The sequence below is a fragment of the Synchiropus splendidus genome, chromosome 6 (genome assembly GCF_027744825.2).
Source record: "Synchiropus splendidus isolate RoL2022-P1 chromosome 6, RoL_Sspl_1.0, whole genome shotgun sequence".
NCBI lineage: Eukaryota > Metazoa > Chordata > Actinopteri > Syngnathiformes > Callionymidae > Synchiropus > Synchiropus splendidus.
Window position 1 is genome coordinate 4,498,342 of NC_071339.1, and position 19,711 is coordinate 4,518,052.

Consider the following 19,711-nt stretch of genomic DNA (forward strand, 5'->3'; position numbering starts at 1 on the left):
AGGACTGTGGACGGTAACACAGCTGTCATTGAGACGGGCGAGGGAGCGAGATAGTTCCTGACCTCTGATGTTGGCCCTCTTGGTTCGGGACTGTCAAACCCCTGCTACAACGCTTGTCGTCGGCTTGGTTGCCCACTGATAGGAATCAGATCATCAAGGAGAACAGAGCTCTGTTCATGGAGAATGAAACATTCTCCGGAGCTCAGATGTCATCTGATGACTGGAGTGCCCTTCATTCTGAACCCTGTGAACTGTTGTCTGCATGTGCTGGAGAAACCAAAGCACAGGCTGATAAGGTGGGCACCAGACATGCTGTCATCTCACCGAGGTTAGATTGAACCGATTAAACTCTTCATGTAAGTTGGCAGGGTCAGATTCACATCAGACTATGCAAACCTCCCACCTGTTCGCCAGACCATTGCACAAACCCCAGAACTACTGAGCTACTACCAGTTTCAGTTCACGTCCAATTGAACTGTTTTGAATTGAAATCAATAGACCTGACTTCGACTACTTCTGCAGCTGTTGCTCTGAGAAATGTTTTTCAGATGTATCGGATAGAAGTGAATTGAGTTTTTATATAGAATTCTGCTGTGGTGTTAGATTTAGATGCAATCTTAATGTCATGGATTTGTATAGTTTGTTTACAGTTTTGTCCCATCCATAGCTGCCACCAAAAAGTACAGCACATCTCGATCATCCTCTGTACACTCACCGATCCTCCTAATCCCCTCATTCAAGGCAAACCTGCACCTCATAGATGGTCTTCCTCTTCTCTTCTGACCCAGAATCTCCAGCTCCAAACAGTCCATGTGATCTGTCTCGCTTCTCCATGTCTTCAAACCATCTGACTGCCATAACTTTGTCTCCAAACTCCACCGCAAGCTGCTGATGTGTTGATGAGGTTTCATGAAACCAGATGGCGCCGTCTGCTGCTGCAAAGTTTGGACTTGAACAACTAAGTCGATGAAACCTCACATCATTTCTAAACCAAGAGCGCCATCTAGTGGCCTCTGAAAATCAGGACACTGTTTCAACAGTGCAACACCGTTTCACGATACGTAATGTGCCATCACTTCCGCAAGCTGTCCCTTTGATATACTCATTTCTAAAGCTGCCTTTATTCTTCTTGTCATGAAAATATCACATCGGCTTCATCTACAACTTTTCAGTCATAGTTCTTTTGTTCCAAACAGCATGCACTCTCCTCTTCATCCCTGTCTATTCCTCTCAATGGTGCCATAAATAAACAAAAGGTCAACGTAATAGTTTTCAGAAAAGCATTACCTGTATTAAAATGAATCATCTAACACTGCATGTCATGGTAACAGAAGAAGATTCTGTTCCTTAGATATGTATTCGTCCTTAACCAAAATGAAGCGGTTGGGAAACGTCGGGTTCGTTCAAGAAAATATTTCTGCCTCATATCTGCTTCTTCCAGTTACCACTTCCCATGAATAATGAAGCATCTGAGCTGCCCTGACATTTGGGCAAACACAGTCTGCTGATTCATTATTTACATCACATTTTGCAGCGCCCAAATATTTATACTGTAAGGTGCCATGAGTGACCTGACTTCATGAATAAAACAACAGGCAGTACATGCAGGGAGGTGTGTCACAATCACAGCGTGGTTTAAAACAAATGCCTTGTTGCAGCTATACATCAAATTAGCATTAATATATTGTCAGTAACATGAAAGATCTAAGCGAATTGAAGTCACTTCTAAGTTTCAGTGGGAAGCCTGAAGAAAAGTTGAGATTCTGCAGTGAAGACTAAAGTTCAGTCAAAACACAATACACAGACCCCGAATATTCCTGAGACAAAGACACAAAAGTTATAATGTACTAACCTCCGTGAAGTTGCTGGTCAACGATACAATGTTTCGTACCAGCTCAGGTGGGACTCGAGGTTTTAGAGTCGGTCTTCAGATGGTTTTTTTTCCAAGTTCTACCAGGCACAGGACTGAACATTTGTTTTCTCAGTGGCAATACTCAATACATGTTTTCACATTTCACTAGATATTCCTTAAATGAGCGGAAAATTATCGACTTCCTGTTTACGATCTCTCAACATTTTCTATCAAGTTTCTGATCATTATTTCGTTGGTCAACAGAACAACGCCATAACGCAATTTAAGATAAACTTTGCGATAAATACATTCTAATCATTGCAAAAATAAATAAATAAATAAAAACTTGACGTGAACTCGGAAAAGGTGACGAATGTTGAATCCATGCATAGATGTGTGTTGGGATTGACAGGCAGTGGCGTTGTTATTCTGACAGGTTTGGCAGCGACATAACTCCCTAAAATGTTCCCTTAAACTACTTCAACTGGCAACCGACACAGACCACCGACTGTCATGTTACCAACTCCCAATTAAAACAGGCAGTAACCAGAAACCTGAGCAAAATCTGAATATACAATACTGTACCATCAAATCACGGAAATGAATCATTTTTCTTCTGGTCAAAGTTTATTAGACATTGGTCTAAGACACTAGTTTTATTGGTTATGGGCAGATGAGGCTTCACGAAACAGTATTGAAGGGCTGGTGAGGCCACCAGATGGCGCTGTCTGTGGTTTAATGTTCGGCTTTGAACAATTACTTGTTCAGAAACCTCACATCATTTCCAAACCACAAGCGAGAGGCCTCTGAAAATCAGGACACGGAATCAAGAACCCTCATCAACCCTTCAATACTGAGTCATGAAACCTTATCTACCCATCAGTAGAATAAAAAAAGTAGTCTGAAGCAGTTCCCAAGTTCTCCATCCACTCCTCCCTCTTACTAATGTACACAGTGGTTAGTGACCCTGAAGAACAACGCTCCAAAGCAAAGTGTGTCATCTCACACTGAAGTAAATGCTATTAAACATGTTCATTTAGCCCTCTTTGGACTCATCCAGGTGCAACCTGAATATTTAGTATGAAGAAAAAACAGGATCTCATCTTGTGTTTTGAAAAGCAAACACTGAGAGACTACTTGATAGAGAAGTTCATACGTATCACGTTTACAGATACAACTTTATTCCAAGGTTTCAGTCGGTGAAAAACATTCACTATCAGGACAATCACAATGAAGGGGGAGCATTCCATCTTAGAAAATATAGAGCTTTAATTTATTAGTCAGCGACAACAATGTAAAGGAAAGATGAGAGTAATTTACACATCATTACATTAACATCACCTCTTTGCGTCTCTTTTTTCCATAGCGACGGATGACTACGGAGAATAGAAGTACAAAACAAGAAGACACCAGTTAACAAAAGACACTTTATAAAAATAACAAATTGCACAACCATTCTTTCTGTGCCGTTTTTATGCCGGCAGTCTCATTTGGAGGAGACGCTGCGGAGCCGTGATTGATTCTGAGACTGCAGACAGATCCCAAACTGTGGAGCAGATACAGCTACTCCAGTATGAATAATTGATGCATCTTCCCAGAGGCGTTGGAGATGACGTTTATAGAGCCTGAGTACAGGCGAGAGACAGGGTGTGTTAACAGCTCCCACTGCTAGAATCGTCTCCTTTCAAACAGCCTTCTTTGTTTCAAATTTGCGCTCCTCATTTATGCTCAGTGTTGTTTTGCTGATCAATAATTTTTTTTTTCTAATCTCATGTAGAATTTATTTACACAAAACCATATAAATAAATGACTGTCCCTTAACATGACGTGTCACTGGAAAGCTACATCATGCTGTACACAGGGGTCACTGTGGAGCATTAAAAGGTCAAGCACAACTAGCTGGACTGTGGAGGAATTCCAGACCACATCGTACGCCCCAACAGATGCAGAAAAACCACGCAGTATTTGTTATAATTACAGTACAAATACAGATTCATGCACACAGTGAAAGCCAGCTTCCCACTATTTTGGTGAGTTCCTCAGCATTGTTACAGTCTGCTCTGCTGTATTGTGTCTGAAATGTTAAACCGTGACTCAGAGAGGCACCTGTCTCCAGGCAAGAGTTTCCTCGCGAGACTCATATAGCCAGTGACCCGAGGAGCATTTCAGCTTTAGTTTTGGTAGCACAGAAGGACTTTGAGTGAGGGACTAGTTTTTGGTGTCTTTAAGTAGAAGTTAGAAACCACATGGCAAGTTACCTACAGGGATGATTTGTTATGGTGCGACAGTCCAATCAGATTGTTGAAGTTGCAAAACGAAAATGTAAAATTCTTTGGGACATCAATTATATATTTCACAATTTTGGTGCAGCGTCTTGTCTGAACACATAAGCACCCACTTCCTTATGACCAACTTTGCCTCATAACGTCAGTCACTTTCGATATGTCATAGAATTCCCTGGAATCTGTATTTTCCTCTCCCCAAGTTTCCATTTTTATGAACTGTTGCATGCCAAATAAACTCACTTGGCGTGCCAGATTTGGCCCCCGGGCCATGAGTTTGATGTCCCCAACTTTTGTGTAGATATCATTCTCCATATTTTGGCCTCCACGCTGAAATCCACCTCAGGGAATGTTGTCAAGGTTTTTTTTTCAAATCAAAGGAGGCATCATTTCAGTCACGGAATCTTTAGAGGTTTCTTTATGTCATGTGGTGCAGAACAAAATAAAAATAATGCCCTTGATGAAGAGGAAACTCATCATTGCAACACACTTGGTTTTGCATACGACTCAACATGGTTAATGCTTTGTCTCTGTTTGGCTGTAATATTCAGGACCAATTCGAAGCATGTGGAAGAAGAAAACTGGCATTCACAAATGGAAGGTGGCAGAATGAACCCTCAACTTGAATCTTGGAGTGTTGTCGGTCCACGTTCCTGAACAAATCCTCAGGCATCATCCCTGCTCTCCGAGACCAAGCCAAGATGCAGCATTATTTTACAATCGATCCCCCTACAAGCAGGAAATATAAAAACAAACTGGTCAGGAATCCATTTTCTGAGACTGGCCCAGGGGCAGTCTACTGAGTGGGGACCACCCTCCTCACTCTGGGACCACGGCATGGTCCCCTCGCAGTATCAAGTCACTGTCCACATGCACATCCAAGAGAGGCTTCCTGAAGAGTCCACCAATAAAGATGCAGAGAAACAACAGCCATCCCGAGCTCCGCCTCTTTACACGCCCCGTGACTCAAACTCTGGGTCCAAACTGACTGAAGAGCTTGACAGTAACAGCAACAATAAAATTAACATCAATAATAACAATAGTTGCCCCCAAAAGTACCTTTGCATGAAGAGCGTGTATCTATAAGTACAAAGAAATCCACAGAATGAGACTATATACAACCTACAATAAATACTGTGTATCATATATCTTACTGTGTGAAAGGACACAAGTGGGGGTGGAGTCGCGTGCCTCTATCAGTTTTCTTTTTTTCTCGGTTTGTGCATTTTTTTCACTCTCAATGAGTCTCTCCCAGTTCTGACAGGGTGGGGGAAGGGCGACCAAGGGCGTGTGTCAGTTGTTCTCCTCATGTCTCTGCGTCCTCCTGCTCGTCCGTCTCCTCCCGCTCGCCGTGATGTCGGCGATTGCGAGGCTTCTTCTGCTCCTTGAGCTCCTTCAGGTCTTTGCCCTTCATGGCGCCCATGAGCGGGTCTCCGAACTGCCAGTAGTCCTGGCAGTACTGGTTGATGAGGCTCATCTCCGGCTGGCTCAGGATGGTCAACAAATCCTTGTACTGGACGGCGCTGGGGGTCCACTGGGTGCTGCTGGAATGGAGGGAGGACGGCACCGGGCCGCCCCCTCCTTCCACCAGCACGTTGTTGACGGCTCGGCCCGACAGAACCACCAGCTGCAGCTTGACCAGTGTGTGTTTGAAGTTCTTCTCCGTGGCCGTGCACTGATACATTCCAGAGTCGGAGGGCTGAAGGGAGCGCAGGAGGAGACCCTGCTCAGTCTTTAGCACCCGACCATCACAACGGATCTGAAAGGGATGAGCGATTATGAATGTTCATTTGCAAAATGGATTGAAATTTTGAATAGATTAGAACATTAACATTTGTATGTGGTGTATGAGGCCCATGGCAGCTTGACAACTAAGCACAACACAGCACAAGCATCTTAAGTTAACAAAATATATTGAAGTATCAAATAAAATGGAGAGGAATATATATATATATATATATATATATATATATATATATATATATATATATATATATATATATATATATATATATATATATATATATATATATATATATATATATTCCTCCCCATGATGTACAAATAATTTTGCATAAAGTATTTTTTGCAAAAAAATATGATTTTCATCTTTTTTTTTTATTTTTACATTTACCACATTAATTTGGGATAAAAGTACTCAAAAGAAAAGAAGGGAAAAGGGAAGTAAAAAAATGAATTCCACATGTTAAACGTTAAGTTGAAGTAACCAAGACAGGTAAACATCAGTATACACAGAGTGAGACCTCATGGGGGCAGTGTAAGTGCAGTTAGCATGCGGCCACAGGGGTCATTTATTCGTCATTTTTCATTCAAAGCACGTCATTTTCCAGTTGAGCAGTTGTGTTCGCGCGTGTAACTGAATAACAAAAAATAAAAAAACAAATCAGGAGCCTGAGACACATTTAATATTTTGTTTCCCACGGACTCACGTGAACTAGAAGTGAACAATAAGCAGGAGCAAGAGAGAGAAAATAATAATCGAGATGCTCAAATATCACATTAGCCGATACTGTATTGGTATTTTTGCAGAAAAATTGCAATACTTGATTGTGTGATATTGCCTTGAAGTTAAGTTACAGTAAGTTGTGTACATCAACATTTAGTACACAGGTACTTGCTGTTGCATTTGTGACGTGTTTAATTCTAATATTTTGTGATGTGAGTTTTTTTTTTTTTTTTTTTGTTATTGATTGATATGATTCCAGTGTTGGATGGCAAAATTGAACTCAAACTGTAGCTAGACTTACATCATAACAATAAACTTGTTTTCATTCCATTATTTTTGTGCTGCATAATTTATTTTTTGGGCTGAATTTGCAGTATCGCAATGTATATCACCACTCACTGTATCAAATCGCAAGATACCAGCCAATGCACAGCCCTACGCAACATGGAGCGCTACGTACTACAGTGCAAGGAGCTGATATGTATTGTATGATCACAATATGTGGGCATCAAAAGTGTCGACCTAACTCATTTCAATGACTGAAACAGACCTGGTTCTGCAGAATACAAATTTGATTTGAAAGTTTTGCTTGGAAAAACATCTGATGTCAAAACGTCAAGTGCATTTTGAAGTAGTTGTTTCAGGAAATGCTGTGTGAAAGTGATGGACTGGTGTAAACACTCATATTTGGCTTTAAAATGGGCTCTTTTGCTCCGAAACTATGCAGTAGGTGAGGACCGTTTGAGCTTCTCTATGTGGAAAACCTGGTTTTACTTGGTTTTGTTCTTCAACAGCTTGTCTTACTATATTACAATAGTGAGTCATAACTGTTTGTTTTGAAATGACTCAATCCCAGTAAGGGGCAAAAAGAGTTTCAGTTTCACATCACACTGCTCTGAAATAGAACTCAAGGATTTCTTCTCTGCTCCCCTCTACATGTCCTTCCCCGGGGAACGGTGGACTCTCAGAGGTGTGACTCCGCAATCGTACAGTCAGAGACTGATTCACTTCATGATGATAAGAGATAAGCTGCAGAAGATTCAATTGGAGTCAATTTCCTAAGTGTCACTCTTGATATAAGTCTCAACGGCAACATGGATCCGAGGTGGAATCCAATTTTGAAATGTGTGGGGGTGTCTCGGTCGCATTTAGTAAGCATGTGGGCTCCAGACTTTGAAGACCATATAGAAATGTAAAAGGCTGTTGATCAAATGGAAAGAGTTGGAGTTGTTTTCTGCTTCAACTCCACCAATCAGGGACAAACATCAGCTTTTAATTTATCCTCTCAGTGCGCACATATACTGAAGCATCACACTCTTCAGGGACTTAAAGTCATTCAGCATGAAACTCTAATATCCTATATAATAGAGAGGTTTCTGTGAGAGGCTTCTGCAGCATTCACAGCCTGATGTATTCACTGACATTCAGTCATTCTTAAGGCTTTGCAGGTTCAATGTTTCCCCAGGAGACATGTGGGCACGACCTTGTTTATAATGAAACAGCAACAGTTTGATGAATACTCGTCGTGGCTGTTCACCTCTTTCCTGCGGTCGCTGTTGTCTCTCTGCAGATGCCACTTGATGACAGCGTGTGGCGAGCGGGCTTGGCACTCCAGGAAGGTGCTGCTGCCCTCCACGCCATACTGCACCATCTCCAGAGTGTTCTTGTTCGCTGTCGGGCAGAGACGGACAAGTCACTCAAGCGTGTCATCAGCAAAGCAAACGCACATCGATTCAACCACTATAAACTACTTCCTTGCTTTGTTACAATTTATAATCAAGAATTATGGTGGTGTTTAGAGTGAATTTGGGGGGCAGGTCATTCCTGGGTAAACTATATGCTTAACAGTGGAAATTACTGGCTAACACAGCTACAAACACACATATAAATAGGTAGTTTATTTATGGTAATATATGAGCGCTAACATACAGTGTTACTGTATTAAAAAAAAATAAATAAAATAAAAAAAAAAAAAAAAAAAAAAATATATATATATATATATAGTCGCCTATATAGAGCGCCATTGTGAGTAAAAAGTGAATAAAATGCATTCTATGTTGTTTGGTGTTAATTCCAACCTTTACTCATATGTTGATGAAATATTTAAATATAGAACTTGTCATTACAATATCATTTTTCAATGACTAATGGTATTTTCATTTTAATCCAATGTATGAAACTCAAAAGTGCCAAGTGAAATTCTCAGGCTAAAATCAAAGCGTAAGAACATCTGAATAATTATTAATGTATTAGGGTCAAGACAAATAACTCCTGAGTGAGTTGGACTGGAAAATATAGATAAATAAACAAAAGGTGAGTTTTTAAATTAACACCAGGTCTAAGGAATTAGCGCACCTGCCAACGCCTTGGATAAAAATGAAAAATACTTTTTTACGTAGTTATTATCTTACTATTATTAACGCGATTCAATACATTGTTTTTGACTATTTTTTTCCAACTGTGTGAGTCTTTCTGGACGTGTGACGTGGGAGAGTCAAAAGTGTATTTTGCTGAAGACCAAGATGTGAGAGCTGCTGCAGTGAAATGTAATAAATGAAGGATTTGAACTCAACAGACAGGAAGGTGTGTGTGAGACGCAGAAACATTATGGCACTATGTCTCACCGTTGGAGTTGAAGCCCCTGCACTGGCGGATGGGGTTCCCGTACTTGACGTCCTGCCTCCGGCTTCGTCTAAAGGGGTCAGACCAGTATTGCCGAATAAGGAGAGAAAAAAAAAACACATAAAGCAACTGCAAGCCATCCAAAGCCATTCAAGAACCCAGTTATTATGCCACTGCAGTGTTATTCACATGTATGAGTATCAGAGCACAATGTCCACACTGACTAAAGCCGCCCTTTAGCCATCCAGGAGGTCAGAAGTTAACAGTTAGTGGTTACTTGGGCTCATGCCAACACTGCTGTGGGTGCTCACCTCTTCTGTGAAGCTGAGTAACGGGAGCATGACTTCCCATCCCAGGCACAATAAGGGTCTCTGGCAAGGCAGCAGTCGGCACAAGCCTCCCCGTATACGTCGCAGCGGTGAAGCGCCAACTGGGTCAAACCGATGGCAGACGAGACGTACAACTGTTGCTGTCGTGAGAAACATAGAGGAGGGAAAGTGTTCAGCAACTTTGATGACATTTTGATCCATTGATAGAAGAGTCTGGAAAACTGCAGACAGATGAAGACCAGCTTCCAGGGTCCATATGGATGAGTCAAACGTGAGACTCTCCTAAAGGAATATTGAGCTGAACTCTGTCCGCCGTCAAGGCGCACCCTTTTATGATCATCTGTTTGGCATTCACCGGTCTGGTCGGCTGTTAGTGATGATGTCACGTTCTGTGAGTCCATGAGGAACTTCCACCAGCTCAGCAACAGCAACAACAAAAACCACTTCAATGTTAACTCAAAGATATTGGTCGAGTTGTGATGGTAAGAAAAGCAGAAGCAGACCACAAGCGTCACTCCCTTGTGTGACACATCTCTCATTTACTTTTCAACCTGGCAACCAAGTTAACGGTGCACCAGAGCAAACATCTGGGCTCAAGCTACTTTTCAGTTGCTCTGGTGAAGCAGTCTGTCTTGATTCAAGAAGTTTATTTCAACCCCACATCAAACACAACAATTCTTTCATCTCGAAAATGAGCAGCGTGAAGAACAGCTATTAAAACTTTTGCCCCATTTTGATGATTTATATTTTGTTAATGTACGTAAACTTGAGTGTAGACTGTAAGACACAGGGAAGAATGAGCAAGAGCACAAGCGTGGGAGTGAACCATCACTTAATCTGACACAGTCATTTGACAGAAATGGTGGAAGAGCCAAGATAAGGCTCCTATTGACATAAAATGAACAAAGGATGAAGCTTTCGCCGCAGTAAAAACAAATGCTACAAGAAAGTATTCATTTTTATGTGATAAATTGTCATCCCTGCCAATGTCTTTTTTTCACTGTGGACTATGACGTGATTTGTACATGACATATCGCGCCAAACTTTGTAAATATGTGTGGAAACATTTCAATTGAAAAGTATCTCTGTTAGTATTTCCAATTTTTGTTCCAGGTATTTGTCCTGTGTTTCCACTTTTTTTCCTTTTGGCACTCCTGGTGTTCCATAAATACAAAGGTCACTGACTCTGTACTGATACTGATCTCTCACTTTGAAACTCTTAGCAGCACATTTACTGTGGCAATACTGTTTGCATTTAATTCTTCTCAGTTGACAAGACTGAATGCAGACTTACCCGTTTTGATGAGATCTTCATTGTTGTGATGGGAGTTGGAACCTGAACATCAGAGGAAAAATGTATTGCAAAAATCTTTTTTTTAAAACAGAATTACTATTAATTAAATTGACTAAGGAAACATTTTTTAATCATTGTTCTTTATGTGTCTAAATTTTCATCCTAACCGTTTAACCGCCACTTGAAGAGAGCAGTGAGATAACACAAGCTCAAGTGCTACACTCACCTTGAACACCTCCACCTCCTCCAGGACCAGCTCCTCTGTCTGCAGGTTGTCGCTGGGCAGAACAATTACTTTCTGAACTGTTCCCTTGTCTGTGGATCACAACACACACGCCTGTCAGTTCCGCACAAACAGCCTCACTCAAACTCATTCCTGTCATCACCCCCTTGAGTTTCCAGTTTATTCTGCAGCCACAGTTAATCCTCACACCAACAAACTCCACTGTCCTCTTCACCTCTCCCACGTGGTTCTCTTGACTTTTACAATGACGCCAGCTTGCGCTGCACTTATTCAGAGCTTAAAATGACAAACCTCCCCTGTCATCCTCAGCTTCCTTCTTTCTGCAGCCCTATTCATTTGCTGGCCCTCAGACATTCCCTGGACGTCCTGTGAATTCCTGTCAGCGGGATACCTGAGATTTATTATGACTCGCGCCTCAGTGCGAGGCTGAATGGCTGCATCTGCCAACAGCAGAAAGGACGTACATTCCTCCACAGCGGCTGCCTCCGTGCACAAACACTCGCCGTACATCCCAAATTGAAAGGGAGGGGCATCAGGAGCGACACGTGAGGGCTCCAATCGCGCGTCATCATTCAGGCTTCAAGGCAAATGAAACAGATAATGTTCCCTGCGCCAGTGGGCAGGATTAAGGTGATAGATATCCAGAGACCAAACAACCCTCCCATTCTTTTTTTTCCCCCCTCTTTCCCCCTCCTGCTGTTAATCCGCACCCGCCCCCCCGAGCCCTCCAGGTACAAATCTCCTGTTGTGTACATCATGTGGAGAGAGCAAGGTACAAACCTTTTGATTTGTTCCATTTCCACCCGAGCACAAAAGCAAGAATGCCTTTCTCCTAATGATAAATGATTACAGGCGAGACAGCCCCTCCACTTTTGCAGGATTTACTGCCACAGGGGTTCTTTCTCTCCGCTTTGTGTGACACTGGCGCTCACAATTCTGACGGCTCGGAGGGTTCACGGGTTCACGCCGGCTGTTTGCAAACACGCTGTTGATCCAATATTAACACAACAAAGTCGCCCCCCCATGTTCACAACATCCTTACTGAAATGGATGAATCACAATGGGACCGCGAGATAATCGTAGTGGGACGTGACATGAAAGCGTTTGAGCTTTTGCCAACTTAATTGCCACGATGGTTGAAACACGTTTAGCCGGCCATCAACATCTCATTTATCTGTGGCTCATCTTCCATGTTAGCCAACACTAAAAACAACTGATAAACTCTCACCAGTTCCCAAGAAGAGGACTTCATAGTTGCCGTCCGCCGCTGTCACCTGGTCCACTGTGATGGTGGTGAACTCATAGTCCACGTTGGTCCTGACCACCAGGGGGCGCTTGTGCACTGGGTACACAGCATTATACATGGCAGGATGGTTCCTCATGAAGTTTATCACCTCATCCGGGTAGTCTTTGGTGGACTTCATGTTCGGCGTGAAGGTCCCACCCGGACACTGAAGGGAAACAGATTTTCACAAAAACACATTTGAGATTTCAAGTTGCTGACACCTGTATCTTGGTCAGATGGTTTTCATTTGAGTTGAAAGAGCAATGACAGGATTCTCACGGGAGGCTGTTTGGAGAGTAATCATTCTTGAGGCGCGGGACTTACCGTGCCTGGTCGTGGGTAGGGGATCTTCCCAGTGTAGGCCACCCACTGGTAGTTCGGACCCTCTTTGTGGGCAAACGGTCCATTGAAGACCATGCGGATGTCAGCCATGGAGTAGACACAGACTGCTGAGCCCTTGAAGACAGAGCTGTAGGGAGGGAAGAGTACTCATCTTGAACTGAATATTAAAAAATAAATTAGGTATCCGCCTATTATCAGTTTCAAGATGATGTTATTGATAATAACTAAAGCAGATCAGTCTCCAGCTCCCACCCTATGAGGACATTGTTTATGAGTAAAGTTGAAATAAAATAATGTAAATAAACTCTTCATTTTGCGGTCATCGCTATGTATTTTGTTCATAACTCAGTCACCACCCACAGTTCACAGCTTGCGCAACGATTACTGGATTATACTACTTGTGTACTGTAAGATGATCTCACTATAATGTGACTAAAGGCTTCTCTCCTCCTCAGTAAATACCACAAGTAAAGCAATAGTTGATCACTGACTCATCTGGAGGGCTGGCGCATCAAGCAAGCGTTCCTGATATTCTTCAGACATAATTCAGGCCAAGTTATTTGCACAGACTTTCCCTCCCGGAACACTTACCCAGAGACAGAGAAGACGCCATAAATAACAGGATTTTTGGTGTCCTGTGTTGGCTGTATGTAAACATCGCCTGTAAGAGAGGAGAGAGAAATCACGTCAGCGCAAAGAAAAGCAGATGAAGGAAACACGCTCCGCAGCACAAGCGCCGCTCTTAACTAATATTTGCACAGCTTTCTCCTCACCAGACACTACTTTGGCTGTGCCTACTTTGGAGAATGCTTCACTTTTATCCATCTTACACGACCACTAGATTATTGGTAGAATCTGGGTGATGCTCCCACCCCTATTGCCCCACTTTGAGATGCACAGGTTCAATTTATCTTGCTGTTTGGTGATTGGGAATTAAATGGGGTGTCAAGGTACAAATAAATTTGTCATTCATGGCACTACCGTGATCAGATGCACTGTCAAGACTGATGGGTTCTCCAGAGCAGTCAAAGGCTGACCAACCTTAAAGGCAATATATCTGTTCTCCCATACGACAGCTGCATCATCTTCCCATTTCAAGGCAACTAAATCATGCTCGTATTGTCTCACGCTGAATAACTGACTGAGATTATGCTGTCTTGAATTCTCTGGAAAGCAACGACAGAAAAAAAAAAATAATAGGTGCGCGTGAGCTTTTCAGAACCTGACCTGGATTGGAGTCCCAAGAGGGACATCAGATGCCAGTGAGAGACAGAAAGTCTTTCTAGCAGTGAGAGAGAACTTGTTCTCAACCCAGAAAAGATGGCAGGGTAAATATAGTCCAGGAAAAGTGCTATTATCGTTGCTGAAGTAATGACCCCTCTGTGGAATCGAACGGATTGAATGCGACTCTAACAGTTTTGAATCAAAAGTAGGGTCCTGGTACTTGTGCTCATAAAACCCTTCAAGTAAAAACACATGCACTACAAAGCAGTCTGTCCAGCTGCCACAGCAAGTCCGATGCTCCGGTCTGGAGTTAGCACGCAGCCAGGGCAATGTCCCCCAACAGCTGATCCCTGTCAGGACATATGTTGCTCTGAAAGGAAATGAATGACTTGCACGCAAGAACATGCATCTGCATCCACCACTCCAGTGAGGTGGATTTATGGAGGATGAAGATCAGATGTTTGAACAGAGGGAGGTTTAAGATTCAGTCGAGGGAAAAAAAAAGGTCCCGTTGCTTTGTAGTTGGCTTGACAGCCCAGTGATGGCTCGGCTTCCGTGCTCCAGGGAAACTGGTGTATTAATAACAGCGGGGTAACAACTGGACTTGCACAACCTTCCCCGAGCATGTGCGGACACCGTTTCTCTCCAGCCCCGCCTCCTTCCTGACGATTTCTCTTCCTCACTGTGAATCGATTGTGCTTTCATCGATAATAATTTCATTCTAATCTAAAGGAGAATCTGTCTCAGTCACTTTAGTGTGGTGAAAAAAACCTTGAACTTTTAAACCGACCATTAGTCATTACACACCAAATTGCCAAGCACAGCAAAACAAATTAAAACCCTGCAAATGCAGAGACTCCAGAGAGTCCAGACGCACCTACAAGGTCCCTCCGAAAATACAGCTGGTCTGGACCTTTGTGCAAACCTCAACGAATGAATGTGGAGTCATTGTGTTCAAAAGGTTAATGGCCAGGAAAAGACGAGTATCCATTTCAAATCTGCCATAAATTTCAATGTCAGTCTTCGGTTAGATGGATTTTCCAGTCAAAATATTCAAAGTGGATTTGTATTCAGCTTTGCTGTTAAGCAGGCTCAGACCACTGAACTTACATCAACATTTTCACTATTAAATACTTGTGCTGTAACTGTCTTTTCATCAGGTGAAATGTGGTAGTGGTGGTGTTTTGAATTCCCACCTAAATCTTGCCCCGTATGTAAATAAAGGAAGTTAAAAGGGCAATAACACTGGGTACATGGAGGAGGAGCTGGGTGGAGGTCTGAGCTCACTGAGTGCTTCTATGGACAAGTGAATGAATTGTTTTCTATGGAAATGTATTTCATTCATTATACTTAGACTGCAAGGCTGGAGGGAAGACCATCTATCATCGAAGCTAAATAATCTGCTGAGAATAAATGCTAATATTGTGACACCTCAACAAGATGTGATAACAATAATGAGCTCCATAAATAACAAGGGAAACTTTCTCATTTCACTTGTTATCCAACAAAACAACTCGCCGCCCTCAGTGTCCTCACTCAACTTCCTCACCTTTTCCATGACACAATCTGCTTCAAAACAACATCCCAAACTTCAGCCAGACCGACCCCTCTCCAGCTCTTCCACAGAGACACTTTTCACCGAAGCCCCGAGTCAGCAAAACAAACCCATGAGCCTGTACAAACTTTCTTGTGACACAAAATAACAGGCAAAGTTTTCAAGTGTCTCCTTTTTCCACTAGTCACAGGTTCTGCTGCGCCAACACGAGCCAAAGTCAAATGTTGACGCATGTTGTTGTACAACATATTTACACATTTGAGTAAGTTATCCACAAAGTGAAATGATTTTATGTTACATTCAGTCCATACTGTGGCAGGTGTTGGGATTTCAGATACTGATGGGGTTGTACTGAGACAAGTATAATAAAATGAGAAAAAGAGAGATAGAAATATTGGCACTTTAGTTTGAGGTATTCTTTCAATAGAATTAATTTATTTTGAGGGCTGTTAATAGATTACTAATCTCAATTAATCACATTAATGGAACATTACATATAACATTATGGAACATGTATTACCACAAATACACTACTTGTTTGTATGTGTATTAGCAGCATAGTAGGCCGTAATGAATTATTTTTAATTACTTTTGTTAATGACTACATTTTGTCCAGGAATGGTGACCAAAAATTCACTCACAACACCATTATAATAACTGATAACCGACCGTAAATAAGCATGTCATTAGTTCATCCATAGGCAATATGTGTTCCCCACATCTGATCTGAAACGGATCCTCTGCAAGTCCTCCAAACCTTTGTGCGCTCCACTCTGCATTCAAATAAAACAGCCGACAGCTCCTTTTGTGAAGCGGTTTTTATAAAACAAGACGGGCCTCGTAAGCCTGCATATCCTCACACCTTAGCCGGCGGCTGTCGCGGCCTCTTGTGTGGAAGGTGAAAAGTCTCACAGTCACACTCAGCGATTTGATCCTCTCACCATCAGCTCTTTTGAGAAACAGGTCTTTGAGGGAAATGACAGCGAAAGAAATCCGCCGACCCGCTCCAATTACATTTTCCTCCTTTGGCCAGAAACAGAGTCGAACAAAGAAAGCTGGAGCCAAGAGTCTTGCTTTCTCACCGCGTATAGGAGACTTTTGGCAGGTGCTGCCGCAGAGACAGACCATGAAATTCTTTTCTTAATATATCAAATTAGATCATACATGACAGGAACCTGAAAGTGAATATGTCAGCAATAAATCCAATCCTGTCATTTTCTTTTCTTTTTTCCTGTCAGCTATTCAATACGTTACTGTCACAATGATGTAGTGCTAAATGAAATGGATTTAAGTAATAGACAGTAAAAGAATTTCACGGCTGCTGAAATGCTCTGGGAGAGGATCTCTTACCAGTATTGTGACAGATCATGCACTGCTAGTTTTAAGTATGAGAACACGTGAAACCATCCCTGAAAAGTCTTTGACGGACAGAAGAAACATCCCAGTACCATCGATGCTCACTTTAACTTTAGATTTCAGCAGTTTTATGCGGGCCAAAAATGAAGTAATGTACTATGATGCATGACTTGGAAACCTGTTAAACTGTTTGGCATTGTGAAATTCTTCTCCTGATGAGCATTCTTAGGTCTTAAAGACTCGGTAAAACACCTACTGTGAGCAGGTTGGATTCACGCAGGTGAGTGACACGCCCCGCAGCTACAGAGATAACCTACTTAACACTTTCCTAAAACAACAAAAGAGTCATTCCATTCCATCGCGCTTTAGGTTTTGTACTCACGGAGCTCGTCGAAGTGTGTTTCCATGCCGTCGGCCCCCGGCACCGAGCAGATGAGCCGGGCCTTTAGAAAGGTGCTCCACTTGTTCACCAGACAGCAGTGACCCCCGTCGTCATTCTGAGTGAAGAGATACAGTTGTAAAGAGTCAGATGCATTGATTTATGAAGGTAATATGATTAAATTGTGTGAGGACGTGCCACATGAAAGTGAAATCGAAGTGCGGCCCCGGGGCCACATGGCCCTAATGAGGTCAAAACAATGACAGGAATTGCTCCTTTTTCATTATTCATTAAATACTAAATATAACTTTGTTTATATGCCTTGATTTTCTTCTTCCCATGTATTTATGCTTTTAAAATTCAAATTCTTTAAAATAGCTATGCTCATTTTATCAGAACCTTGTGTAGTGTATATTGAAAATTATATGTTACACGGACTGTTTCTTTTTCAGAATATTTAAGAAATGGAATTTCAGCCATAAGTATGAGATTGTTTCACTTCACTGACCCTCACATATGTCACAGGATATAATGTGTGGACTAGTAATAGGCAGATGAGGCATCATGAAACAGTATTGCAGGGTTGTTGAGGTATCATGAAACAGTGTCCTGATATTCAGAGGCCACAAGATGGCGCTGTCTGCTGTAAAAGTGGACTTGAACAAATAATTCAATGAAACTGTACATCATTTCTAAACCAAGAGCACCATCTAGTGGCCTCTGAGAATTAGGACACTGTTTCATGAAACCTCATCTGCCTATCACTAGTGTGGACCCTTGGAAAATATAATTGCCCTCCCCTGAGTTAGTGAAGTATCAAATGTATTCATTTCCCACTCCAGGGTCAGCAGGGCGCTATTCAAGCTGCTTGGAAATTCTCTAAATGTTACTTTTTTTTTAAGGTGCAGTGTGATTCACGTTGTTCCATTGAAGTGGGATCCTTAATTATTTCTTCGGGAGGAAACAGTAAGAGCATACAGATGTGTGACGGAGTAAGAATGGCAGGACCGGATCCCCCGTGGCCGGGCCAATACCGAGAGGGGAAACACTGTTTGTGTGCCGGGTCAGCGTCTGACCTCTTCAAATAAATACAACCTGGAACAGCTGAGAGGACGAGCACACGTATGTGACATATTCTCACTCCATCTCATACGTGCTCCGCACGCAAAGCTCCACTCTGGCTCCACGGAAACCTGAGACGGCCTTGTATGCTGAAGAGTCAGCTTTAAGAGGCAAACACTGTAACTAAGAAAGACAGTTCTCGGTTTATCCGCTCCTGAAATCCTTTTAAAGTTTTAAGACTACCAGGGACTAGAGGTCAGAAGATCATGGATCTGGAGGTCGGAGGTCAACCTCATAGACAGAGCGAAGCATTGTAGACGGGGAGGTTAAAGACACATGTGGATTCCAGCACATCAACGTTGACCAAATACAAGTCCAGCACCCATAAACATCGGAGCACCACGGGTGGGTTCCCTGAGGACGCCGCAGCATGTTTTCATCCAGATGCAGGTCTTCTTTTCATTGTGTTTACATCCCAAAACAAACACACGCCACGCTGTGTACACACCAGGCAGATGCGTCCGATGCGGGACTGGGTCACAGGAGTCTGGCCCATCTCTGAGGATTTCTCCCGGAAGAAGAAGTAGAGCTTGTCGTCGTTTCTTTCCGCGCTGTCGGGGATGAGTTTCACATGGACGAAAGTGGGGTCTGTGGGGAGAGGCAGATGTTTAGATGAAGGACAGGAAATTGTAAGTACTTGTAAGTACTGTTGATATACAATATTAAAACCTACAGATGAAGAAAAAAATCATAGACAAGTGATGATTTCACAAATCTTGTGTGACTTAATCTTGCGCTTTCACAGTTGAAGAGAGACACCAGAGAAATCGCGTTATTCTGTCAGACTTTTTCGTAGGTTTTCAGCCATGTGCAGGTCATTGCATGAATTATTTTCCTGACTTCAAGCGGTAGTTCTATTCTCTTCATGATCATTTCATAACTACAAAACAAAAGGAACGTACCGTTCAGCCACCTGGAGTTGTACTGATCCGTCCTCATGGCAGTCTTTGTACCCAGAGTACGGAAAATAGCCGAGTCAGTTCCCATGAAGTCCACGTAGACTCCAGCATACAGCTCACCGTCTGAGAAAGAGAATAAATACTCAATATGTTGGGCAGACTTCTGCTACCAAGGAAACCAACCTGCACACCTGTCCTGAAATTATGACCCCTACTTGCTAACTAAACTGTTGACCTCTCCAGAATGAAGGTGACACTGAGCTGTTCTGAAGCCCTGAAACTTTCACTTGAATTTCACACATTCTTACAAAGAACCGGTGTTTGACTCCCACAGCGTGGCTTCATATTTTGTTGTGTTTTAGCGTCCAACTGCAGACCATTCAGGGTGACGTCCGCCTCTCACCAAAATATTGAATATTGCTTCTAAAAAAGAGGTTAAGTCTGAGACAAATCCTTTGG

At 42.5% G+C, this 19,711-nt stretch overlaps 1 protein-coding gene across 5 annotated transcripts in view; it reads right to left on the minus strand.

Annotated features, from left to right (window-relative positions):
- Positions 1–3,103: 3,103 nt before the first annotated feature.
- Positions 3,104–19,711, minus strand: part of sema3fb (sema domain, immunoglobulin domain (Ig), short basic domain, secreted, (semaphorin) 3Fb) — a 53,689-nt gene continuing 37,081 nt past the window's right edge. For 3 of the 5 annotated variants that reach the window (XM_053867299.1, XM_053867300.1, XM_053867302.1), the window contains 12 exons: positions 19,256–19,375; positions 18,802–18,941; positions 17,235–17,349; positions 13,309–13,378; positions 12,700–12,844; positions 12,319–12,541; positions 11,073–11,161; positions 10,847–10,888; positions 9,533–9,692; positions 9,226–9,306; positions 8,139–8,272; positions 3,104–5,893 (listed from right to left, as the gene is read on the minus strand). In XM_053867299.1, the coding sequence (XP_053723274.1) occupies positions 5,441–5,893; positions 8,139–8,272; positions 9,226–9,306; positions 9,533–9,692; positions 10,847–10,888; positions 11,073–11,161; positions 12,319–12,541; positions 12,700–12,844; positions 13,309–13,378; positions 17,235–17,349; positions 18,802–18,941; positions 19,256–19,375 (1,772 nt within the window). In that variant the 3' untranslated portion in view covers positions 3,104–5,440. The remainder of the gene's footprint in view (positions 5,894–8,138; positions 8,273–9,225; positions 9,307–9,532; positions 9,693–10,846; positions 10,889–11,072; positions 11,162–12,318; positions 12,542–12,699; positions 12,845–13,308; positions 13,379–17,234; positions 17,350–18,801; positions 18,942–19,255; positions 19,376–19,711) is intronic. The other 2 variants (XM_053867301.1, XM_053867303.1) reach the window with 1 other exon arrangement.